At 35.9% G+C, this 27362-nt stretch overlaps 2 protein-coding genes across 3 annotated transcripts in view; both read left to right on the forward strand.

Moving 5' to 3' along the window:
• Positions 1 to 2211: 2211 nt before the first annotated feature.
• Positions 2212 to 4116, forward strand: LOC128013000 (microtubule-associated proteins 1A/1B light chain 3C-like). Of its 2 annotated transcripts, none has more exons than XM_052595671.1 (4): positions 2212 to 2317; positions 2418 to 2473; positions 2573 to 2679; positions 3659 to 4116. In XM_052595671.1, exons 1-4 carry the CDS (start codon positions 2260 to 2262, stop codon positions 3840 to 3842), a joined length of 405 nt encoding a protein of 134 aa, XP_052451631.1. In that variant the 5' UTR covers positions 2212 to 2259; the 3' UTR covers positions 3843 to 4116. The 2 variants fall into 2 exon arrangements, with proteins under 2 accessions (XP_052451631.1, XP_052451630.1); XM_052595670.1 differs by having other exon boundaries at positions 2231 to 2316; positions 2405 to 2473.
• A 3610-nt stretch (positions 4117 to 7726) lies between these two features.
• LOC128013066 (F-box only protein 41-like) overlaps positions 7727 to 27362 on the forward strand; it is a 30927-nt gene continuing 11291 nt past the window's right edge. The window contains exon 1 of the mRNA XM_052595793.1: positions 7727 to 7799. Coding sequence (XP_052451753.1) covers positions 7727 to 7799 — 73 coding nt within the window. The remainder of the gene's footprint in view (positions 7800 to 27362) is intronic.

A 27362-nucleotide genomic window follows, 5' to 3' on the forward strand; every position in this document is an offset into this window, starting at 1 on the left:
CGGTCGGAAAAAGGCGCGTTACCTGCAGTTCGGCTCGTTCCACCTCCCACTGCGCCCGTTCCACCTCGAACCGGGCCCACTCGTGCTGCAGAAAGTGTAAAATCCCCGGGATACTGTACTGAGCGCGGGCCATTTCTCCGCCACCGTCGCCCGGTTGAGGCGCTTTCGCTCCGCCGGGAAGAACCGAGTTGTTGTTGTTGTTGAAGAACACACCGGGGCCCGCCTGCTCGTCCATGGCTAGGCCGGGAATCGGAGGTCTGATCGACCAAACGGACGTTGGATTTCGTCCGAGAACGGAGAACGGGAAACGGGGCGAGCGCTCGACTCACCGCGCGCTGCTGCTGCTGTCACTTCATGACGTTTCCGCTAACGCTGGTCGAGTCGCGAATGAATCATTCGTGTGAGCCGATTCGCTGTTCCGAACTAATTGAACCGAACTAATTGAACCGATCAGCGTAGTGGAATTAAATAAACATCTGACTAATATCCTTACATGGATTCGGACTATGGATGGCAAAATGACTGAAATTTAAAAATATATATAGTTTGAAATATATAAATAAATCATTAAATACATAAATAAATGCATAAATAAACAAACGAACAAATTTATGTATTTATTATTCATTCATCAATTTCCTCCACATCACTTCATGTCGTGCTGAAAACTGTAACCCTGCAAACTGAAATGTGGAGCAAATAAATAAGTAAATAATTATATGAAGAAAATAAATAATTAAACAATAAATTAATATATATGAGAGTGAATTAATAAATAGTTCTTAAATTATTTAAAATAAATTGTTTACATTTTTTGCTCAAATTTTAATAGATGTATAAGATGTAAAAACATCACTAAAATATAATTTTTAATGATCTAGGCTTTTTCACTTTAGTACTTATATCACAATTTATTTTAATTGTATTGAAAATAATTTATGTGCATGTTGGCATATTCTGAAATCATTTTTTTGATGTGTTAATTTAAGTATACTTATTTTATAATTATATTTTATTTTGTATGCTTTATTTTATTTATATATAATTATACATTTTCATTCATATTTTGAATTTATGTTTATTTGATATTTTCATTTTAATTTTAAATAAAGTTTTAATAAGAAGTAACCGAAAATATTTTTGAATGATTTAAGATTGTAATGGTTTATTTTTTTTAACTATTGCAGTATTCTGTGTTGTCTTTCAAAAGCGGTCTTTAAACTTTCAGGTGTAATGTTGAAAACAACAACACATTTGGAAATATTTTTGAGCAGTTAGGAAATGTATAACATAACTTTTTCAGAAGTCAGAAAGAGCTTTATTGCCAAATATGCTTGCACATACAAGGAATTTTTTTACTGTCTCAATGATGCCTTTAAAGATTCGACTCGTTCGAACGAGCCAATTTGTTCAAATGAATCGCGCTTCTTAAGGCTGGCTTCCGCTCATTTCACGCCCACAAGCAGGTCAACAGATCGCTGCCAGCACGAAACGCTCTGATTGGACAGAACGAACAACTCGTAATGTGAACGGCCAATCATAAGCGAGTGCGCTGAGCATCCTGGGACTTGTAGTTAGGCTGCGTTTTATCCTTTTCACGTTCTCATTCCGAGTTAATTGTTTATTGTTTGACTAGCTGTTAGCAATTATGCAAAAACACCACACCAGCTAAGTAAAACACTATTTGAAGACTAATGAAATTCCCCATTATGATAAATAAATACATGAATACAAATTAAACAGTTTTTTTGACAATGAATAAAAGAACGCAGGTTATGCATGAATCAACATAATAAATAGTCAAGCAATGCTTGTGTCATAATTTCACAATGGATTCATTTGTTTAAGTGGTCTTGTCATGCACAACCTGTTATACAACCCAACAATACAAACCTCTGTTTTAAACACCCATGTGTCTATTTCTAAGAAGGTGAAACCCGTGAACAGCACAAAGATCCATTCAGAGCCTCATTTACCTGTGACATTGTAGGAATGTGTATCTTCACGCTCATGATCCAGGCTAAAGTTAGCAGTTAGCAAGCTATGTGTAGACAAAAACACATTACATAATTACAAATAATTTAACCTTCCACATGCAAACATCAGCACTTTGTATTATTCTTTATTTTAATCGGTTGGTTTCATTATTATTAAATCGTGACGCGGGCAGCGCACGCGGCGTGACGTCACGGCCGGCTCAGTATTTAATTGTGCGCTTCGGGGTTAATTAGTGCGCGCGGGTCAGATGTGCGACACAACATGCCTCCACTGGAGAAAACACAGCATCCCAAACCGTTCAAACTGAGGAAGAGTTTAGGTATGTGTTTTTATATCACACTCTCGACTCTCTGATGACATGCTGTGAAATCAAAAAAATTATCTTTGCTTTTATTTTTGTGATATTGATCACCGATCAGCTACGAGGAAACAAGAGGTGCAGGGAATCCGAACTAAGTTTCCGACTAAGATCCCGGTAAGAGTCTCCCGGTTCTGATCTCGGTTCCTCTCTCAGCGGCTGTGGGGGTTAATGAGTGTGTGTGTGTGTGTGTGTGTGTGTGTGTGTGTGTTTCAGGTGATCATCGAGAGATATCAGAAGGAGAAGTTCTTACCTCCGCTGGATAAGACCAAGTTCCTCGTGCCTCAGGAGCTCACCATGAGTCAGTTCGTGACCATCATCAGGTCTGTCATCAAACCTGGGCCAACTGGGTGTTGAAAGGAGTTTAATAACTTTATTGCTCTCCAAACAAGCCTTTATTTCATTTAAGGGTTGCAAAGGTGTTTTCTTTTCTTTCTTTTTTTTTCATAAAAAAATGGAAATTTGTTTAATTGTTTTGTGTGTATGTTTCATAAAATTATTAAATGCAATTGTTTTTATGGATATGAAAAAAATATAAAATTTTATAGGTTTTAAAATAATGCATTCATAAGGATTAAGTATATTTAGTAATTAGAATTGAATACTTTTTAAAAATCTATGATTGTGACTCTTAATGTGTGTCGTTCTTCACATCCATAAAAAAATATATATGAATTAGTTATAACTAAGTTTTATTGTATTAAGAATCTGTGAATGCTAAATTATATAATTCATCTGTAGATCTTAATAGATGTTCCTAATCATTGAATGCCAAAATAAAATTGCATACAATTATGATTTTTTTTAATTTATTTATTTTTTTTATAGATTTTCATAAAATAAAAAAATAAAACTATTGCGTAATGAATGTGGATTTTTTTTTATTTTTTTTTGTGATTTCACATTCATGGAATGTCATAATATTAGTGCATTTAATTATGAATGTGTAACTTTTTTTTTTTTTTTTTTTTAATTTTCATAAAATAACAAAATATGACTTAATAATATATATATATATATATATATATATATATATATATATATATATATATATATATATATATATATATATATATATATATATATAATATAAAAAAATTTTTTTAGTACCTGTAGCTCTGCACTATATGCATGCAGAATTCTCAGAAGATGGAGCGTATAATCCTGGTTGTGTGTACTTCATGCATGTCTGGCACCGCACTAGTGTTTGTAGGGGGCTCATGGGAACAGCCGAGGCGTCAGCTGATCGTCACCCGGCTGGATTAAACTCTTTCTCACGCTGTGTCTGATCTGGTTTCTCAGGAATCGAATGACCCTGATGCCCAGTCAAGCTTTCTACCTGCTGATCAATAACTCCGGCATCGCCAGCATGTCTCTGACCATGGCTCAGCTCTATAAGGACCATAAAGATGAGGACGGCTTCCTCTACATGACGTACGCGTCACAGGAGATGTTTGGACACTGTTATAATGATGAGAACCGGTGACGTGTGTCCAGATGCTGTCGGGGAGGTCTCATTCACTTCATCGAACTGTGATTTAAATATTTAAGTCTTTGTATATTGTTAGCTTTTTAGATATACTTTTCTAATGTATGTTTTAACTTGAGTAATAAAATGTTTAATTGCTGCATCGGTCACAAGAGGGAGACGTCTGTTCATTCATGTGCTGCAGAAGCTCCTCCTAAATCTGGCTGTCAATCATTCATTGATTAATCATGTGGTGATGGAAAATAAAGGAGATTGTTTGCTTGATGCTGCACACCGTTGCATTTGTGTTTTTTGGTAGGTGTAAATCTGACCGCTTAAAGATTGGAAGTCTACTTCTGTGATTAACCCACTATTTTAATGACACTTTGACCTATTTCTTAATACTTCGGTTACAAAAATCAATGCATAACAGCATCTGTGTGGGCTAAACTGTGCATCGTTCATCATTGCTTTGGCCCAAAATGCATTCACTGATTACATGAGACACAAGAACCTCCAGACGCTTTTATCCAAAGCAATCAAAACCAACAAAGGTGCAATTAAATACAGTAGCAAGGGCTTTTTGTTTTAATATGAAAATGTAAAAAGTGTAAGAACCCTGCATGTTGTGGCATACGGAAGAGTTTAAAGCTGAAGTGTTTTGGTAGTTTCAGCAGTTGTTAAAGCATCGTCCTGCAGGTGGCGCTCTTGTGCTGCGAACGGCTCCTGTGTTCAGAGACTAGCTCTCTTTCTCCTGTGGCCATATTTAAAGATTTAGAAGTGAATTCACTTCGTAGGAGCAGAAAGGGTTCATTTAATTGGGGTGTCTCTGGTAATGAGGAGTATTTAGCTGCGGATGCTGGAGGATGTAGATCAGGGATGCTCTGATCGCAGAAGCACATCTCTCTCTGAACAGTGTTTACTACTCTACAGCCAATGCTTTTCTTTTTAAAAGCACCATTTTTATATTTTGTTGATGTTCGTTGACTGAATCTAGTAAATGTGAAGGTCTTGAACAGACTCTTTCTGTGTGTGTTGTTTATCTGGTTAATGAATCGTGCTGATTAACAGCAGCTCTGAGATTCAGATTTGAAGTTAATGAAGCCCATCGTTCTTCTGGATCTGAAACAGAAGAATGAACTTCACTGAGACGTCCTCGAGGGAATCAAAACAAAATCAGCTCAGAATGTTTTTTTAAAGGGTGTAGGTTTGATTTTAATATTGGTGGGGACATAACGGCCGACAACAGATATTTGATAAAAATGATTGTTGGGGACAATTTAGTAGTGTCTGATGTTGGAAGGAGCATGTTGTAGCATCTCTGTTCTACAGCCTTGAAATAACAATGTCTGACAAGAATATTGGAAGGATTTAAATTAATTTAGCATACGCTTTTATCCAAATCTAATGAAATCTGTCACTAAATAAACAAGAATCTGGCTCTTAACCTCTCTTTTCTTTGTTAAAAGTTATTCTAGACAAACATGATCGAACAATGATGGAAGTCACACGTTTGAATCAATCGAAGTTGCAAATAAAGCAAATATTATTTTAGAAAATGCAATTTAAGTGAAAGCTGCATCTTTCATTCACTTTTACTTGCCATTTCTTTGAAATGATTTCTGTAATTTACTACTCAAATTGATTTTTCCCCCAAGCAAAGTGCCACTTTTTTGAAAGTGCCCTTTTTCATGAATATTTAATCATAAACGACACAAACAGCATCTCTGTGACCTCTGACCTCTGTCACACACTGGCTCGTGCTCAAATCAGAGGACAGCAGGACACATTAATAATTCACCCGTACTCTTCAGGAAACAGTGACATCAGCGCTCCCAGCATGCATCAGCGAGCGGGTCAGGTGACCTCAGATATATTCTTCTAACATGAATCTCATTGGCAGCAGATGAATGAATGTTTTATAACGCTCCCTGGAGGTCTGTAGGAAGAACACATGATTCTTTAATGTGATGAGCTCCATCAGCTCCTGCTTTCAGTGCTTCCTGTCGTCTGGGATGTGTTGTGAGGGGTTTCGCTTCACAATTAGCACACAACATCATTAAGAACAAAACAGTCATCATCGAGTGTGTGGTTCTTTTGAAGCCTCTCTCTCGGTTTATTTTACTCTTCAGAATGAGTGAATTTGACTGTTTTATGGCAAACTGAGATAAAAACGGTTCACTTTCGATCTTTCAATTTAAGGATTGCAACTTTATTTCACTCTACTCGATGCAATCACAATAAAGGAATATAAATCTAAGTTATGTGCATCACTGTTTATGGTGTATTACATAACGAGTGTGTATGTGTGTGTGTGTGTGTGTGGGGGGGGGGTGGGGGGCGGGGTGTGGTCAGGTCTAAACTAAAAACTAGATTTTCGCATTTTCACATAAAATAACGAATTTTTAATAAAATTAAATATTTTCATATATATAAATTCTGTTTATATATAATAATATATATGATTTTATACATAACAAATAATGAAACATAACAATCTATAATGAAAAATAATAGGCTGTAAGTTATTTTATATATGGTTCAAATTTGATATAAGGATAGGACATGATGTGTGGCCATTTGTGAAGTGAGTACTGAACAAACTCACAAAGACACACACACACACACACACACACATTCACTCTCACTTTCTCTCTCTCCCTCTCTGTCTCTCTACCACTCTCTGTCTCTCTCTCTCTCTCTCTCACACACACACACACACTTTCTTTCTCTCTCTCTCTCTCTCACACACACACACACACACTCTCTCTCTCTCTCTCTCTCTCTCTCACACACACACACACACACACACACACACTCTCTCTCTCTCTCTCTCTCTCTCTCTCTCTCTCACACACACACACACACACACACACTCTCTCTCTCTCTCTCTCTCACACACACACACACACACACACACTCTCTCTCTCTCTCTCTCTCTCTCTCTCACACACACACACACACACACACACTCTCTCTCTCTCTCTCTCTCTCTCTCTCTCACACACACACACACACACACACTCTCTCTCTCTCTCTCTCTCTCTCTCTCACACACACACACACACACACACACACACACACTCTCTCTCTCTCTCTCTCTCTCTCTCTCTCTCTCACACACACACACACACACACACACACACACACACACTCTCTCTCTCTCTCTCTCTCTCTCTCTCTCTCTCTGAGTCTGTAGGTGGCAGTGTTGATCCAGCGAAACATACTCCTGAAGGGATAAACATCTCTGTCTGACTCCAGTCTGACATCAGCTTTCAGCAGACATTGTCTTACTATTGGGAGCAGACTGGCTCTGGATTACTTTCTATTGGAGAAAGCATAATGGTCAACTTGGATCTCGTGTGTCTAAGTAACCAATCACTTTACAGCCTTGACATCACAGAGTTGTGCGACACTCGATCATTATTTACGGATCCCATCAGGAATGAATGAGAAGTGCAATATACCGAATCCCACCTGGCTTTTTTTTTCGGTGTAAACTTTGAAAATAGCTCAATCCAAAAGTATTGTTTAGTGTAAAACACTTTGAAGATTAGCAAATAGGCTGTCGATTTATTAAATTGTGAGCCGTTTCCTCTAAAAAGCTGTTTACTCAGCATAGTGAAGCCTCTCCACCATTGACATCCATCTATAAAAATGGCCTCTGGTTTCCTTTCCATTAGCATTAGCCATTACGCTTTCTTTGACTAAAGGTTGCAAAGATGCCTTCTAGTGGCTTTGGGCACTGTTTCGAACATGATGACTTCATAGGAGACCTGCGAGTGTGTTTTCAGGAAAACCATGTCTGACCCCTGACCTCCTTTATTGAGATCATGTGAACAAGCAAGAAGAAAAAAAAAAAAAAAAAAAGTCATGGGGAAGAAAATGAGGTCAGACAGAAGATGAAGGGAACTGGAGTGATTTCTGAGCCGTTAACAGTGCAGACGCTCTCAGTGGAGCATCACATGATCAGAGGTGTGTGGAAGTCAAGAGCATTGCAACCTTCACCGCTTGTGTCCTTGAGCTCCAGCCAAACTGTCAGCAACAAATAAAAATCATAGCCATACCTACCTACCGAAGCCTGTCAACAATCACCAACCCATAACTACCAAAGCCTGTTTTTGCAACAGAATAAAATTTTCTATGAAATGTTAAATATAAATGGAAATGCAAAATATAAACTCACAATTCTTACTCTAAAACAATTCTGAGCTTATCCTAAGCTCTGAGTTTATATCTCGTAACTCTCAGTTTATATCTCGTAACTCTGAGTTTATATCTCGTAACTCTGAGTTTATATCTCATAATTCTGAGTTTATATCTCATAATTCTGAGTTTATATCTCCTAACTCTCAGTTTATATATCTTAATTCTGAGTTTATATCTCATAATTCTGAGTTTATATCTCGTAACTCTGAGTTTATATCTCATAATTCTGAGTTTATATCTCCTAACTCTCAGTTTATATATCTTAATTCTGAGTTTATATCTCATAATTCTGAGTTTATATCTCGTAACTCTGAGTTTATATCTCGTAACTCTGAGTTCATATCTCGTAACTCTGAGTTTATGTCTCGTAACTCTGAGTTTGTATCTCGTAACTCTGAGTTTGTATCTCGTAACTCTGAGTTTATATCTCGTAACTCTGAGTTTATATCTCGTAACTCTGAGTTTATATCTCGTAACTCTGAGTTTATATCTCATAATTCTGAGTTTATATCTCATAATTCTGAGTTTATATCTCCTAACTCTCAGTTTATATATCTTAATTCTGAGTTTATATCTCATAATTCTGAGTTTATATCTCGTAACTCTGAGTTTATATCTCGTAACTCTGAGTTTATATCTCGTAACTCTGAGTTTATGTCTCGTAACTCTGAGTTTGTATCTCGTAACTCTGAGTTTATATCTCGTAACTCTGAGTTTATATCTCGTAACTCTGAGTTTATATCTCGTAACTCTGAGTTTGTATCTCGTAACTCTGAGTTTATATCTCGTAACTCTGAGTTTATATCTCGTAACTCTGAGTTTATATCTCGTAACTCTGAGTTTATATCTCGTAACTCTGAGTTTGTATCTCGTAACTCTGAGTTTATATCTCGTAACTCTGAGTTTATATCTCGTAACTCTGAGTTTATATCTCGTAACTCTGAGTTTGTATCTCGTAACTCTGAGTTTATATCTCGTAACTCTGAGTTTATATCTCGTAACTCTGAGTTTATATCTCGTAACTCTGAGTTTGTATCTCGTAACTCTGAGTTTATATCTCGTAACTCTGAGTTTATATCTCGTAATTCAATTTTTTTATGGTTTATCAAAATTCTTAGTTTATATCTCAGACAGATAAAAAGTTATTATAGATTATTATTTTTATCATTATTAAAAATACAAATAATAATCATATATTAATAATAATAATTATTATTATGAATATTACTACTAATATTAATATTGTATAATTATTGTCATAAAGATAACTAAACATTTTCTTAAACAAAAAACTAACTGTATGGCCATCAAACCCACAGTGATGAATATTGTTTCCTTAAGAATGATATACTGTACAGAGATGGTCAAAATAAGACCAGTGGCCTGTAGCACAAAACAAGATGAACAAACTCAGAGTTGCAGAGTAAGTTTTGAGTTGACAAAACCCAATAAAGCCAACCTGCTTTAGATCAAGTTTACCGAGCTTACAACGTTCGATGTAAACTTTATCTTTCAACTCAGAGTTTGAATCAGAGATTGCAATTAACTGTGGAGCACGTTGTGGAACTGTGGAACAATTGTCTCTAAAATTCGAAATGCTTTAATTTGGAGCGAGAGATATGGGGGAGTGGCTTCATTGCGTCAGATACATGTCATTTTGCTCACAGCTGATTGGTCCAGTTTGGGTTTGCGATTTATAACCCAGAATAAAGCCTGCTCTGCATTAGGGTAACCATGTAGCGTAAGGTACCATGATGACAAAACCTGCTCAAAACCAACCCACCTTTCTGAGCCCAAAAACTCAAGAGCATTTTGTTTTTAGAGGAGAGGACATAGGAGCTTCAATCTCACAGTATCCGTTTCTCCTGGCTTTAACCGATGATGTCATGCACATCCCATGAGGCCATTCTTCTGTTCCACCATCACCTCAATTATTTACAGTGTTTAATTGAATCAGTCGAAGCAGAGAGAGACTCCGGTGATGCCCGGTGAAACCGTATCCTCTCTCATCAATGATTGATTCTGTGATTGCGCATGCGCAGGATCTCTCACCCGAGCCAAACACAAACAGAAATGCAGGAAAACTTGCACATGCACACACAAACTCAAGCGCTAACTAACTAACAAACAAATGCACATCTGTTCTGTGCTGTCCTGATTTTACCTCGACCTCCAACATTATGACACTACCATCTGCTGCACTGATTTACACCTCAGATTTTAACGTTAAATGCGTATATATATATATATATATATATATATATATATATATATATATATATACAGTGAGTTCTGTCAACTTCTAAACACTGTGGAAGGGGTTAAAAAGCGGGAGAGCTCGGTGATGTCAGCTGAAAGCCAAGTCATTTTCAGAAGCGATTATACAAAGAAAATAAACACTTTTCTCAGATTGCATTCATTATTTAACATCTTTAAAATGCATAATAGACATTTTAAATGCACATATATAGGCTAATTAGTTTTGTCAACTTATAAACACTATTATTAAATTATTACCTTGTATATATTATATATTATATTATATTATATATATACACCTCGTATATATTATGATTTTGAAATGCTAAAAGGGTTAGTTTTTACGTCAGCTGAAAATAATATCTGAAGTGCTTATACAATGAAAATAAATAACACACACACACACATATATATACTATATTTGAAATGCATTTATTTAAATATTAAGTGCATGTATTGTAAACGGTATAATTTATTAACATAAGTGTTAAATGAAATGTGATAAATTTATTAACACAAATAAAATATAACAAAACAAACATTAACATGCATGCAATGTAACAAATGTATTAATATGAATAAATAAAATGTAACATTTATCATATTAACTAAATATATATATATATATATATCTTTTTTGTCTTTGCAGTGCATACTGTTGCACCAAGTTCATTCTCTAAAAACAGGACACTTTGATATAAATATTGCATTCAGTACTGAAAATAATGGTTGAATCTAATTTAAAAATTGCATTGTTAACATCTAGCCTGTGCTTCATATGAAACACTATTCAGTTACATATTTTCTATGCTATAGTGTTGTTATTGCAGGCGGACGCGTTTGATAATGCACAGATGCATGCAATCAAGCTTACACATCTAGTTTTGCATTCATGGAGTGTGTGTTTTGGCCTTCGAAGGCATCTGTTTATGTGCGTTGGCAACTCATGTGTTTTTGAACACAGTTTGAATGTTTGCTCGAGTGTGAACAGCTGAAAAGACCAACTAAAGCTCAAATGCTCTCTGCTTTGTGTGGAAGTCTGTCAGAAATAACCTCTTACACAGTCAGGAGTAACAGAGGCCTGAGGGGCACGTGTGTGTGTGTGTGTGTGTGTGTGTGTGTGTGTGTGTGTGTGTGTGTGTGGTTTAAAGCTTAGGGGGATTTAAGAGAAGTGTGTTTTCAGGAAATTGTAAGTTTATGGTTCGCCCTCCCTCTAAAAATCGAATTTACACAATTTAGTCTTTAGTTTTTTTGTATTTAACTGTTGCAGACAGCATATCACATTTATTTAGTTATTTATTTATACATTTATTTATTTATTTATTTATACATTTGTTTCCTACCATTTTACATTTTGTTTGCTTGTTTATTTACTTTAATACATTAGTATTTTTTGTTAAATTATTGATTTATTGATTTAAATGTATTTATTAATATATTTGTTACATTTTATTTATTTATATGAATATGTTTGTTTATTTATTACATTACTGTAATTGCATTTATTATTCTATTTATTTTAGTTTATAAATCTGTTGTCAACATATGCATTTTAAATTGAAATAATATATACATATGCATAATATATGCATTAAAATGTGAAGTCTATTAAATAATTCATTATTTTTTAACCTCTCATGCTCACAAAAGCAATATAATAGTGTTGAAATGTTTACTAAACTATGCATTAAAATTTTTTATAATTCAATTAAATGGTTAAATAATGAACTAGATCAGAAAAATATTTAATTTTATTTAAAAAAAAAATATTAAATATTTAATAAAAATATTTTAATATCTTATTTTTGCAACTCTTCATGCTTGGAAAACAATATAATGATGTTTAAAAGTTGACAAAAATAATTCTATAGATGCACTTAAAATGACATATATGTAACTGATCGTTAATATAATTAGTAGTATCAAATATAATTGAAGTGCATTGAAGAAAAATACTATTTCAGTCGTTTTACTTCCAAACTTCACCATTAATTGCTATTTCTTTGTAATTATTGGTGAAATTTACTAGTCATTTCTGAGTGAATATTGTTTTTTAGGAATTGTTTTGTTTATTATCGAACTGCCTTACCGTAAAGCATAACATACAACACTTTAATGTCTTAAAGTGGCGTCTAGGAAGGCAGCTCTGTAGGTTTTTGTAAACTGTATTCGGGGAGGTTAGAGAAAGGGCTGGTTACTCACTGTGGGCTGCTCGACCGCTCTACTCTCCATTAATGGTAACTGGAGCTCATCCGAAGTGCATGAAGGGTCAGGCTTTTCAACAGACCACAACACAGAGCCGACTGTAATCTGGATCCCTGAGCTGAGAGAGAGAGAGAGAGAGAGACAGAGAGGATTACAGGACGCCTGTGTTTATATATGACATATCCCTCCAGATGAAGTCCATTTCCTGCAATGTTCACTTTTATTGTGTTGCAGGTCAATTTGTGCACGATATTTAAACTGCTTGAAAGATTTTCCCTCATTTAGGCTCATGAATGTCACTTAAATGTGTTTGGAAAGGCTTTACAAATTTGGATGACTATAACTATGTTCATTAATAATTAAAATGTAAAAAATGTAAATGCAATTTTTAAACTGCTTGAATTATTTCTTCTTGAAATTTAATGACTTTTTATCATCTAGGGTCATGAATGCGTTCCTAAGTTTTGAGATATTAATATGTTTGGAAATGCAGATTTGAGTGATTATGATACAATTGTGTTCATAAATAATTATAATAAAAACAAACAATGCTGTTATAAAAAAAAAATTCTTCTTGATATTTTGTGTCTTTTTCCTCATTTAGGGTCATTTAGGGTTACAGAAACTCTGTAAAAGGATGTTTTTTTTTTTTTTTTTTGTCTGTGAGGCTAATTTTGAACATCAAAATCTGTGGGTCAAACTGAGGGGGACATGTTTTTTGTCGAGTCTCTGACAAGCTACAGAGAGGTTTTATGTTTTTACATGACTCTTTGGTAAATGCATGGAAACCGATGGCACAGCACAGACAGACAGACTCTGAGAACCACTTTTGTGTTCTGATGGATCACTCCTGAGTCTTAAACCAAGCAGAAACTGCTCTTTCTGTGACGTCTCAATACTGAATGACAGAATCCATGCGTGAAAGGTCATGTCCCGCTAGGTAATCTTAGCTAATGGAAACGCTTCAGGCGCGGTGAATCAATAAACTCCTGCCGAGTCACCATCAGCCATCGGCAGCTTCCTGGAAAACTCTTTCTCCAAGAAAACATGATCCTACCGAGAACACAGATGAAAATACACAACTGTGAGCAAACCGACCTCGGGCAGTAAACCGCTGACCCAGTGACCCTTGACCTCCGTCTCTATTCTGCTCATTCCTAAAGCTTCACTAATCTGATTTAATCTCAGTCGTCTCTAAAACAATCGATTGTGCTGTCAGTCACAACAAATCTGTCTCCACACTTTGTGAAAGATAGACCAAACGGTAGGACTGTATACTGATAGGCCTCTCCACTGAAGTGCCTTTGCACTGGTTAAAATACTTTAATTCCACTGGGGGCGCTATTGGCCTACTTCTAATAAAATGAAAGTAAAATACACAAATAACATTTAGATTGTGTTTCTGATTAAATATAGCATTAATTGATGTTATAGAATCATGAGAATGTTTTGATTTAAAGGTCAGAAGCTATAGCTGACATAAATGTAAAAGAAAATACGAACCTGACGCTGAAGACTAAAGCAATGATCCTGAAATAAAGTAAAGTTTAACAGATATTCACATAGAAAACTTTTAAATAACAATAGTTTTTCACAAGTTTGACTCTATTTGTATTTGATCAAATAAATGCAGGTGAGCAGAAGAGAGTTCATTCAGAAACAGCGTGATTATATATATATATATGAAAACATCAGTAATAATTATTTCGCCTCTTGGCTGCGGTCTACATCAAGCGAGATGAACCCGAAGCGATAAGACGCAAAGCGCCATCCGATACCTTGTGAACGGAACAGCTCTCCAACTCTCTTTGTGCTGTTGCAATGCATTCTGGGAGGTTTGTGGGTGGGAGGGTTGAGTTTGGAAGTCGTTGTGTGAGGGGTCCAGGGATCCCGGCCAACATCGTCTGACAAGAAACATTTGTTTCTGGTTTGGCCGGCGAGCTTGAAGGAGTCGAGCGGATACTAGTGCTTCTCCGGTTACAGGATCTGTCCCGTTTTGTAACGATCCAAACGGTGAGGAATTGTAGAGCTTGAAAAAGCCCAAAAACCCCAAAACCGAGCCATTACTGACTGAAAAAGCAGCCTCATGGGACGCTTTTGGCTTGACGGATGGGTTCAGGGCCAAAGCAGACAATATTTAGCAGCAAATGATGTTCCCTTTGGAGTGAAGGAGCGCAGAAACTGCATGGAAATGATTTCTTGGAGAAGTGCGTGAATTAAATTAAGGCTTGTGTGATTGCAGTCTGTTTCATGGAGACACAAATGTCTGGCCCATGCACAATGCATTATGATTTCTGCACACGTGTGCTCCATATGCAGTCCGGGAGGTTGTTTCTAGAAATACATAAAGAATAGAAAGGTTAATATGGATTTTCTTTCGACAAATCTGGCTTCAATATGTGACGAGCGACCGTTGCTCTAAATTTAACCCCCGGTTGTGCATTCATTTGATTAAAAAAAACAGTAATTAAAAATGTCATGATGAAGAAACCTCATATATACACACTACTGTTTCTGAAAGCTCTCATGTGCTCAGCAGGACTGCTTTTATTTGATCAAAAATACAGTAAAAATTATTAATATTTAAAACAGCTGTTTTTATGTCAATATCTTTTAAAGTGTAATGTATTTCTGTGATGCTCCGCTGTATTTTCAGCATCATTCCTCCAGTCTTCAGTGTCACATGATCTTCAGAAATCATGAAAATATGATGATTTACTGCTCAAGACACATTTTGGATTATTATCAAATGTAAAAAATGTTATTTTGTCATTTTTCACGTTTGTTTGATGCATGAAAAGTTCAAAAGTCTAGTATTTATTTGAAAATTATTATTTTGTAACATAAAAAATGCCTTTCCTATCACTAATTGAATGCCTCCTTGCTGAATAAAAGTATTAATTTCTTAAAAATCTCTCTGGTCTTACACAAGAAAGCGATGCGACAAACAAAAATATCACATGTTTTCATGCTTTGGTTGATTATAATTGGTCGGTTTAGTTTATAACTAGTGCTCAACCATAACCACACTGCGCTCTCTTTATAATCAACCAAACTGCTGTGCTGATTATAATCCACTGACTATAACTCTCATTCATTTTTCTTCTCCACACTTTCTATTTTTGTCTGTGTGTTGATGTATTTTGTGTTTCATCACTCTCTGGGTTATTATAACGAAGGTGTGTGTGTGTGAGAGAGAGAGGGTGTGTGATAGATGAAAGCATGTCAGTTACACAACTTCTTCCTCCTGCTCTGCTTTCTGTCCGGGAAGAGAAAAAATACAAAGACAGTCGGAGTCCCTGAGGACTTGCCTCTCGTCCAATCAGAGCGCAGGACCACCACCATGACAACGGGTTACTAAGCAGAATCTCCTGACAGCAGGAATGTCATCACGTCTCTCTGCCCTCATTAATCAAGAAACCTGCAGTAGACACAACAATATTTGCATCATAAAATGTTATATGTATATTTAATGCATGAGTTATTAAATCACAAATAATGTATAGAATAAAATGTGTGCATAAAATATTTTTTATAATAAAATTATGTAATGATTTTTAAATATTTAATAAATTAAATGAGCTTTTTAAATAATTTTATATTAAATCAAAAAAAATTTTTTTTTATAATTTTGGCAAATCAATGAGATAGATTTACAACACTGAGTTTGAAACTGAGTCTCATGGTTTATGAACAAACAACATGTATACATATGTATATATATATATATATATATATATATATATATATATATATATATATTTGTTTTTAAAGTTGAATTATTTCAATGCAAAAATGAAACTAAAAGAATGTTAAAACAAAAATATTGAATAAAAATGCTTCAAAAAGTTCTGCTTCATTTGCATGCTTCCCCTTTGCTTTTGTGACATGCATGTCCTGGTTTGTGCGTCTCTGGTTTACAGTCTATGGATTGAAACATGCAACTGTTTTAAAAGATGTCTGTATGTTGGTCAAACCCTGGTTTGTCCTGCTTCAGGTCATTCGGGAGCGACTCGCATTCCTCCAGACCTCCGACGGGTTTCTGCCAAACCAGCGAAGCTGTCATTACTGGGGTGGAGGCACTACAGAGAGCTCTTTTTCCGGAAATCTGGGAATATCTCATCCCACTTAACTGTACTTTGCTCAACACAACAAAAACAACAACTCCGGAGGAAAATAACAAGTGGAATGAGTGCCATGTGTTTCAGAGGAGAGCGAGATGTTCAGCCGCGATTATTCAGAACTCAACACACGCCACAAACACATGGAAGAGATCTGCGCAAAGAGAAATATCAAAGAGAAACCGGACAGACCGAGCTATTTTAAACATTTCAAACCTCGGGCTGGTTCTGTACTCTCCTTTAAAGACTGTCAACCGGTCTGGAGAAGTGGTTGGGTCATTTAGACGCCGTGTGTGATGTATTCCTGGTGAATGGAAACAGATGAAATGTAAAACACAGTTCTTAGAGCAGCGCTGGATGCTGAAATAATGCCTTCCATTCAAGTTGGAATTTCCTAATTGCAATAGAAGCTGGAAACTTTCATTGATAGTCTGATTTAATCTAATTGTCTATACAGCAAAGGATGCTAAAAACATGATGTTCTCACCTTCACTGTGAAATAATCTGCTGTGTCTCATCAGTGGATGCTCTGCAGTGAATGGGTGCCGTCAGAATGAGAGTCTGATAAAAACATCACAATAATCCACAGCACTCCAGTCCATCAGTGAACATCTGGAGAAGACAAAACCTGAAACACATCCTGCATTAAGACAGAATCTTGATCTGTGCAGATTTCTCTCCTGATTCAGACCAGAACACTTTTTCACTGGAGGAAGTGTTATTCTGGATTATAGACTCTATGTGTTTGAGTTAAAATCATCTTAATGCTGGATGTGTTTCAGGTTTTGTCTTCTCCAGATGTTCACTGATGGACTGCTGTGGATTATTGTGATGTTTTTATCAGACTCTCATTCTGACGGCACCCATTCACTGCAGAGCATCCATTGATGAGACACTGATGCAATGCTACATTTCTACAAACCTGATGAAGAAACAAACTCATCCTTCTCTTGGATGACCTGAGGGTGAGAACCTTTTCAGCATATTTTCATTTTTGTGTGAACTGTTGCTTTAACCAATAGTTTTAGTCGGACAGAGGGGCGTTTCCTCATTCGGCTGTTCTGATTGGTTCAGTCACAGGGAGGCTGTGAGTCGCGGTGTTGCCGTAGTGATATTGTGTGAGAGAGAACAGGGCCCTCTTTAAAGACTCAAGTGTGTGTGTGTGTGTGTGTGTGTGTCAGTGAGTTTACATTGCCTGGCTGCCATCAACCCACAGAGCCGATCTCGGAAAATCACTGGCTCATGGCTTTATAAACACAGCGATGAGGATGACCTCGAGACAAACACACTACAGCGCAAGAACTCAATGAAGCTATTTAGAGAACACACACACTCTCAGGTAAACAACAGCTATGAGGAAAACTACTGACCTTTCATTAAATAACTATATGCTGCAATGAAATATTGGAAGGAAAATGTTAAAAAATAAACTTAAACAGTTGCGTGAAAGGGATCTAAAACTAACACAATAATAAACTGACACAGTTTAACAAGAATAAACATAATCAAGCATAATCTTCACATGACCTTAGTCATCTGACCTGTGACTATAGAGAAATATACTATGATAATAATGAGTGATATCATAGTTTGATTGCGGATAATATGATAGTAAATAATTCTAAATAAACTCTTTTGAATGATCCACAATCAGGTTATTATAGTTAACTAAAACTGAAACTAAAATTAAAACAATATACTTATAATAATACCACTTTTATGAATGTTAACAGAAATTCTATATAAAAATAAGATTTTGCAATAAAAGACTAATAAAACGTTACTGCCCAACACTGGACAACACTCTTAGAAAAAAGGGTTCTTGGGGTTCTATATAGAACCATTTAGGCTATTATTCATTCATATATTACATTATCCTGCAACATTTTGTATTTGTAATTAAATTATTGTTTGTAGTTACTTAATATCACATTTTAATCATGTTGATTTTTTGGAGAAAACTACATAAAATGATATAAACAAATACATTTTCTAAGCCCAATATCTTGAATTTTGTGATCATTCACAAGTATTCATAAATTGATTTGAATTCACCGAATAATGCAGTGAAAGAACGCACTCAAAATGCACACGTGCACTAGTATGACTTCAACATGTAACTTTACATTAGCCTAGATGCCTGCACTTTTTAGGCACTATTTGTTTAGTGTTTGAATATTCTTGATTCTGTTAAAAGGCACATCATTAAAACAAAAAATACGAGTTCACATATCACACCTAAACACGCGTGGAAAAAGTAATTAGAACTAGCTACTAAATTAGTTAAAAATGCCTATCCATGTACAGCTACGATTCGCCAACCCCGAACTCACTCAAATGATTTGCTCCCGAACTGATTGAAATGATTCGCGATCGCGCTTTGAACTCCCGAACTGACTCAAATGATTCGCGATCCCGCTCCGAACTCCCGAACTGATTGAAATGATTCGCGATTCCCAAACTGATTCAAATTATTCGCGATCCCGCTTTGAACTCCCTAACTGACTCAAATGATTCGCGATCCCCAGACTGACTCAAATGATTCGCGATCCCGGTCCGAACTCCCGAACTGATTGAAATGATTCGCGATTCCCAAACTGATTCAAATTATTCGCGATCCCGCTTTGACCTCCCGAACTGACTCAAATGATTCGCGATCCCGCTCCGAACTCCCGAACTGATTGAAATGATCCGCGATCCTGCTCCGAGCGACCGAACTGATTAAAATGATTCAATCTCTGAACTCCCGAACTGAATCAAATAATTCATGAACCTGCTCCAAACTCCCGAACTGATTAAAATGATTCAAAACATTTTGAAATAAATAAATGAAAGCAATCTGAATTATTCAGAATTAATTTCGACAAACATACATACATAAAAAAATATATAAATAAATATATAATATATATATATATATATATATATATATATATATATATATATATATATATATATATATATATATATATATATATATATATATAAATGCTGTTTAAAAATGAAATCTATTATATCATGCTAAGGAGCTGACTGAAAGCCGGCGACTCCACAGTAGAGACAGGCTGCATGAGAAAAACATACACAGAATCACTTAATACCAGTGTTGGGCAGTAACGCGTAACGCAGTTACTTTTGACAGTAACTAATACTGTGACACATTACTTTTTAAATAAATTAACTCTGTTACCGTTACCACATGGTGCATTGTCTGTTACTTTTTTAATTAATTAATTAAAAAGTTGAATACTTTTTAAAGTTGAATAAACGGAAACACGCCCACAGTGCGTCTTCGTGTTTACAGTGTTTGGCATCCACCAATCCTACAATGCGTCGCTGCTGCAAACAGGTTAGGCTGCACTTCATTCAAAATTAATTCATTTTTTAAAAAGTAACGGACAATGCACCATATGGTAACAGTTATTAATAACGCGTTACTGCCCAACACTGATAATGAGTGATCTATAATGCTCATGCAATAAGTTAATGATGCACCAGTCATGCCTTACAAAGCTGTCTATAAAGGTTTCACCTGTTGGATATTTCAAGCATGCACAAAAACATCAAAACTTGCATAAGACATGGGACAAATCAACACTGTTTCCTCGCTGACGTTACAGTCTCACAGACTGAAGAGTTAATCTGGGTTTAACAGCTAAGCACATGATTGCATGTGAATTACACTTCGGCTGCTGCTGCACTACATAGGGATGTGTGTGTGTGGGGGTGTGTGTGGGTGTGTGGGGGGGGGGGGGGGTCTGCTGACAGAGGGGAATTCCAAACCTGGGATTATCTCCCACTGCACAGGACACAAGGAATGTGTTACGGCAGGACACAGAAAGTGTGTAATTACAAGCTGCAAGCTGGAGAAACACAGACACACACACAAATGTTTCAAAGTACATGTTTCAAGAGGGGAAAATCCAAAATATACACTTTCACTGTTTACCATTATATATGGCATCATGCTTTTTGTAATATAGCCTATGTTAAAAATTATATATACTGTATATAAAAAATCTGATTCTCAATTATTTTTCCTTTAAGGGTCTGCTTTTTCTCCAATGTTTCTTCTAACAATCCTAAAAAGAAATCACAAATAAGACAATAGTTAAGAGCCATGAAATGAAGCTCAGGTTATTTAAATAAGTGATGTTTGAGATCATATTGAGATTCTGATGATTATGGATGTTTTCTGCCGTGAGATTAAAAAAAAAAAAAAATCTGAGTTTATATCCCGCAATTCTGACAATTTTTTTGCCAAAACAAGATAAAATCTCAGAATTTTTTAATTCTAAACTTAAGTTTAAAATCACTGTTGTGTAACAAATAATTCTGAGAAACAAGTCAGAATTACAAAATGTTTACTTGTCATTGTGAGATATAAACTCACAGTTCTGAAGGAAAAAAGTAGGAATTGTGAAATAAAAAGTTGCAATTACCTTTTTCCGTGTGGTCGAAACAAAAATGTAAACTCAAAATTCTGAGGGGGGGAAAATCGTAACATAAACTCTGTAACAAAACTTAATTAGAACTAGCTACTAAATTAGTTAAAAATTCCTATCCATATACAGCTATGATTCGCGAACCCCGAACTGATTGAAATGATTCGCGAATCCGCTCCGAACTCCCAAATTGACTCAAATGATTCGCGATCCCGCTCCGAACTCCCCAACTGACTCAAATGATTCACGAACCCGCTTTGAACTCACGAACTGACTCAAATGATTCGCGAACCCGCTTTGAACTCACGAACTGACTCAAATGATTCGCGATCCCGCTCCGAACTCCCCAACTGACTCAAATGATTCGCGAACACGCTTTGAACTCACGAACTGACTCAAATGATTCGCGATCCCTCTTTGAACTCACGAACTGACTCAAATGATTCGCGAACCCGCTCCGAACTCCCCAACTGACTCAAATGATTCGCGAACACGCTTTGAACTCACGAACTGACTCAAATGATTCGCGATCCCTCTTTGAACTCACGAACTGACTCAAATGATTCGCGAACCCGCTCCGAACTCCCCAACTGACTCAAATGATTCGCAAACCCGCTTTGAACTCACGAACTGACTCAAATGATTCGCGATCCCGCACGGAACTCCCAAACTGACTCAAATGATTCGCGAACCCGCTCCGAACTCCCCAACTGACTCAAATGATTCGCGAACCCGCTTTGAACTCACGAACTGACTCAAATGATTCGCGATCCCGCACGGAACTCCCAAACTGACTCAAATGACTTGCGATCCCGCTCTGGGCGACAGAACTGATTAAAATGATTCAAAACATTTTGAAATAAATAAATGAAAGCAATCTGAATTATTCAGAATCAATTTTGACAAATGTATGTAAATGACATATGTATGTTTGTGCTCACACTTGTGTGTAATTACACACAGTTTTGAAGGAAAAAAGTAGGAATGGTGAAATAAAAAGTTGCAATTAACTTTTTCCCTGTGGTTAACAAAAATGTAAACTCAAAATTCTGAGGGGGGAAAAATCGTAACATAAACTCTGTAACATAAAAACATTTGTTTCATTACAGATTGATTGTGCTACATTAAAACAGTAACCGGAAAATGCCTGTTTATTACTGTAAAGCTTTGTAAAAAAGTGTAGAACTAAACGTGATTTGACTTGACGTTTGGATCTGAGCACAGTTTGAGACGTTGTGATCTTAAGCATGTGAGATAACTGGGTCTTTTCTAAGAAACATATTTGACCATGAATCTTGTGATCTAGGAGAAACAACTAATAGTTTATTTATAAAGATCTCAGATGTGGGGAAGGGTCACTGCTTTCAGACGGACAGCAGATGCTTTGTGCTTTTCCTCCAAATCCATCATTGCCTCATTTCCCCACGGCGTGTTAGTGTGAATAATCATCAGCCGTTGAGTAATGTGCTCAGAGTTCCTCATCACACGTCACGCTGTTTACTAGACCACAGTGCTGCTCTGTGTGGGTGTGTGTGTGGGTGTGTGTGTGTGTGGGTGGTTTCACTCTTTCATCACCAAATCTTGTCTGGATGCAGAGAAAGAGGAGTTTTAGTTCTGTCGGGGAAGTACAAATGTAACTCTAATATATCAACAAAACCAAACAAGAATTTTGAATCTGGCTTTATCCAATGTTCAGATTAATCTTCCTGAAATTATTGCATATCATGGTATATTTAAAGATAACATTTCAGAAAACTTGTCATACACACTTTTACCGTGATTAATCAACTCAAGAAGTCACCTGTGGTGTCTTGCCTTAAATACTTTTAAAACTGTAGCTTACAAATCACTGAAAAGGGGCAGGTTTCCCAGAACAGGAGTAAAGCACGGACACACATGGAAAGCGATAGCTTTGGGAAGCTGACATTAAACGCAGGAGGAGTGTCTCTAGTCGTGAATGGAGATGTATTTGGGTTACACGGGGAAGAACTTATTTACACAATGTGCTGGACAATCCCATGACATGCAAAGCTCAGAGACGCACACACAGAGACACACACACACACACGCACACACACACAGAGACACACACAAACACACACACAGAGACACACACACACACACACAGAGACACACACACACACACACACAGAGACACACACACATAGACACACACACACAGAGACACACACACAGAGACACACACACAGAGACACACACACACACACACAAACAAACACGCACACACACAAACACACACACACACACACAGAGACACACACACACACAGACACACACACACACACACAGACACACACACATTGACACACACACACACACACACACACACAGAGACACACACGCACACACACACAGAGACACACACAAACACACAGACACACACACAGAGACACACACACACACAGACACACACACATAGACACACACACACAGACACACACACACAAACACAAAAAGACACACACAGACAACACACACACAGACAACACACACACACACACACACACACACACAATGAACCGCTCTTTCCCACACTTCATAATTAACCAATGAAAAACGATCCACACAGGAAACTCGAGACACACACCTGAACTTTTCCTCCCGAGAGGATGTTGGGTCACGTGATCCAGCTGACCAATCACACGTCACGCCTCGTCTGATAACAGTCACCTGACCCCTGCACCAGTGAAAGGTCATAGGTCACGTGTGTAAATGTTGTATGATCCATGAGACCCTTAATTAAAGTAATTAAAGCCATATTTCTATATATTATATAATATTAGTCTTGTGGATGGAGATATGCTTTTAAATCAACATTGAAGTGAATACAGTCGTTATACTCTGTGTAGAATTAGTGCAAACTGCAATCGCACAACACCAAAAACACATTTAAAAACCATTTAAGTTTTCAAATCTATTAATGATCTTTTTAAACCCTCAATAACATTTAAAATATCAGTAAGCTTAATATATATACTCGCTTAATACGAAATGAGAACTAACTGCACAATTAATAGAAATATGTAGCTTGGATATTATACAATTTGTAGTAGAATGGCTCTTATATACATACATACACATATATATATATACACTTCTAGTAACTGATTCGATACTTAAATTATTATTTAATTGTCACGTTTTCTGTCTGAGACGGTGAAACTGAGTGTGGTTATATATATAAAGAGCAGAAGGGTTGCCAGACATTGCGTGATCCGCTTCTGAAATAAAGAAATCAATGCAAGTGTTTGAACACAGAGACACACTTGAGTATTTCACCCAGAACTTGTGCTTTAGATCTGTTTGCATCTGTGAAGATTTGATACAAACCTGCTTAACAGCCGTGAATCCATGAAATAACAAACACCACAGACTACAACTGGATAAAAGCAGGAGGAGGATGATGAAATTAATCGTTTGATGGGATAATTCAAGTCCTACTTGCATATATATATATATATATATATTGTATAATATGTCTACATAGTTTTTATTATTTGTAATTTCAGAATTATTAGTATTATTAGTTGTATTATTACAGAATTATTAATTGTATTAAACAAAAATAAAAATGGCTGTAATTAAATTTTTTTTATAAAATAACATACAAAAATCATTTTAAGTAACAGCAGATTTTTAATGATTTTAGTTTAAAATATGACAATAATAAACTGTTAAGTGCAAACATGCTGTTGACATTTATATATTTTTATTTTATTTTGTAAATATTTTTTTGTTTATTATATTTAAGTTTCACAAATTGTACTTTTATTTATTTGAATACATCAAGTTAATAAAAAATAAAATGTATTTAGTTACTGCAGCAGTAAAGAACATTTTGAAAATGTTGATATTTTAACTAAAGCTTTCTATTTCAATTAATATTTTTAATGGTGTTAGTTTAAGTTAATGATAATAACCCATCCACCTTCATTCTACATACACAAACACCATCCGATTTCCTTCAGAAAATGCAAATATTGTAGTTTCTACTTCTATTTATAAAAAAAGGAGCATTTGAGACAAAGCTCAATATTACAACAAGAGTCTCCTGAGCTGAAAGAGAGCAGTATTCAGTGTTTTCCTGTGGGACGATACACTTTAGTGCTCCACGTCTCCTGTTACAGTCGGATCGACAGTGAAATCCCTGCTGGAGATGAGTTTCCAAAGTCACATTGAGAGCCATTCCCATTGGCATTCAGTCAGTGGCACACCTGTGGCTCTAGTGTGTGTGTGTGTGTGTGTGTGTGGGTCACAGCTGCCACCATCTTCCCCAAATATCCCCCAGTTTCTCATCCCTTTCTCTATTTATATCGCCGCTCCGTCCTTCAGGAGTCTCAGAGACGCTTGCATCATCACTCCAGGTGCTCTGTGGGCAGTCGCCATGGTTACGGCGATGGGATCCCGGCCAATCAGACGCCGGCGAGAGTCGTGGGGAGACTCTGTGTGTGTGTTTCAGGAAAACACGTGTCATGTGATGTTTTTTTCCAGCAGATGGCGAATCAATCGCGCCATCCTGATTCTGATGAGTACAAATGAAAGTGATTCTGCTGCTGCTTTTCTGTTAATAAACAAGGTTCATTTGCATATTGTAGCATAACAGTGAGCCTTCAGAACACTGATGCTGTGATATATACCATGCACTGAAAAATATATATATTTTGGACCAACTCAAAAATTTTACAGCCAAATATTTTTTTTTTTTTTTTTTTTTAATGGTTGGTTCAAATCAAACATTTTGATGAAATATTAATAAAAAAAATAGTATTTATTATTTTTATTATTAATAACTTAATGCATTTTATTCAGACACAAGCTAACAATGATACTTAGAAATGTTACTACATATACATATATATATATATATATATAGTAACATTTCTAAGTAACATTTTTAAGATTTTTCTACTGACAGATATTTCGTTTATAAATGTTATTTGTAGTAAAAAAAATATTTATTGTTTAAATTTTATTTTATTTTATTTTATTTTATTTTATTTTATTTTATTTTATTTTATTTTATTTTATTTTATTTTATTTTATTTTATTTTATTTTATTTTATTTTATTTTATTTTATTTTATTTTATTAGTACTTAGCAGAAAAGATGAATGGAATGTACCTAGAATCTTAAATCTCTCCATAACAACATTACATAACAGATGAGAAAACATCTGCACAAACAAACTTGCCTGTATTCAGCACGCTGTGTCTTTAATAAGAGCAGAAGAGAGACAGCAGACACAGGAGGGGTCGATATCACGGAGGTCTTTCCTGGAAACGATGCATCAGTGTTATTGTCCATCAGATTTACTGCAACACAGAATCACATTCATCACTGAGAGGACAATAGATTTCACTCTCCATTTCACCTCAGCTTTCGATTGCCTTCACTGTGAAATTAATCGATATAACCTTCGCCACCTCAAGTTAAATATGGAGATGTTTGCGATCTCAGAGACGGAGCGGATGGTAATATGACTATATTTAGAGCACTGAGAAAGAGCGCAGTGATAAAGTTCTCTGAAAACCATCCGAGCGAATAACCTCTGGATGTCAGCCACTGTAAACTCAGCTTTCCCTGAGCGGGGAAATAATAAGCAACAGCTGCTGTTATTGTTTTGATCACGGCATGAAATTCTAGAGATCTCAGAAAACATGAAGGTCAAAGGTCAGCACAGCTATGATAACTGACCTCTCTGCACTACAGCTGAAGAGGATCAGAGCTGATTTAAAGTCCCAGAACACATATCCATACTCAATAATGAGCATCGCATGCATGCTTTTTAGTGTAATGTTGCCCACATAAATGTGAAATAATAATGCATTTTAGAGGAACAGTTCACCTAAAAATTTAAATTTGCTGAAAAATACTAATCATTATAACAGACTTAATATAACAACAAATAAATGTGCAATTTAAAAACATAGGCAATACTATGCATGCTTTCATCAATATCACATAAAAAATCAAATAAAAAATATTTAAAATAATTTAAATAGCGTTTATGCTGGTAAGGGTACAGTTTTTGACCTGTCGCTCACTATGATTTTTCTTTTTAGGCAGGACTTTTAATTTGCAAAATGAAAAAAGAAAAACCCATTTGCATATTGTTCTAAATGTAGTTTCATTGTTAAGCATTGTTTTTGACATAAGGATGCATTCTTTCTTTAAGATATCAATGATTTCATTGGTGTCCCCTGATTATGTTATGTTTATGTCAGCCCTGTTACCCTCATCAAAAAACGCTTGTAAAACAATGTACGTTCAAGTGACAT

The sequence above is a fragment of the Carassius gibelio genome, chromosome B24 (assembly GCF_023724105.1).
Source record: "Carassius gibelio isolate Cgi1373 ecotype wild population from Czech Republic chromosome B24, carGib1.2-hapl.c, whole genome shotgun sequence".
NCBI classification, from domain to species: domain Eukaryota; kingdom Metazoa; phylum Chordata; class Actinopteri; order Cypriniformes; family Cyprinidae; genus Carassius; species Carassius gibelio.

Coding starts and splice junctions, on each gene's coding strand:
- LOC128013000 (XM_052595670.1), top strand. CDS start 2,260: ATGCCTCCACTGGAGAAAACACAGCATCCCAAACCGTTCAAACTGAGG. Junction 2,317..2,404: donor TCAAACTGAGGAAGAGTTTA/GGTATGTGTTTT, acceptor TTTTGTGATATT/GATCACCGATCAGCTACGAG. Junction 2,680..3,658: donor CAGTTCGTGACCATCATCAG/GTCTGTCATCAA, acceptor CTGGTTTCTCAG/GAATCGAATGACCCTGATGC.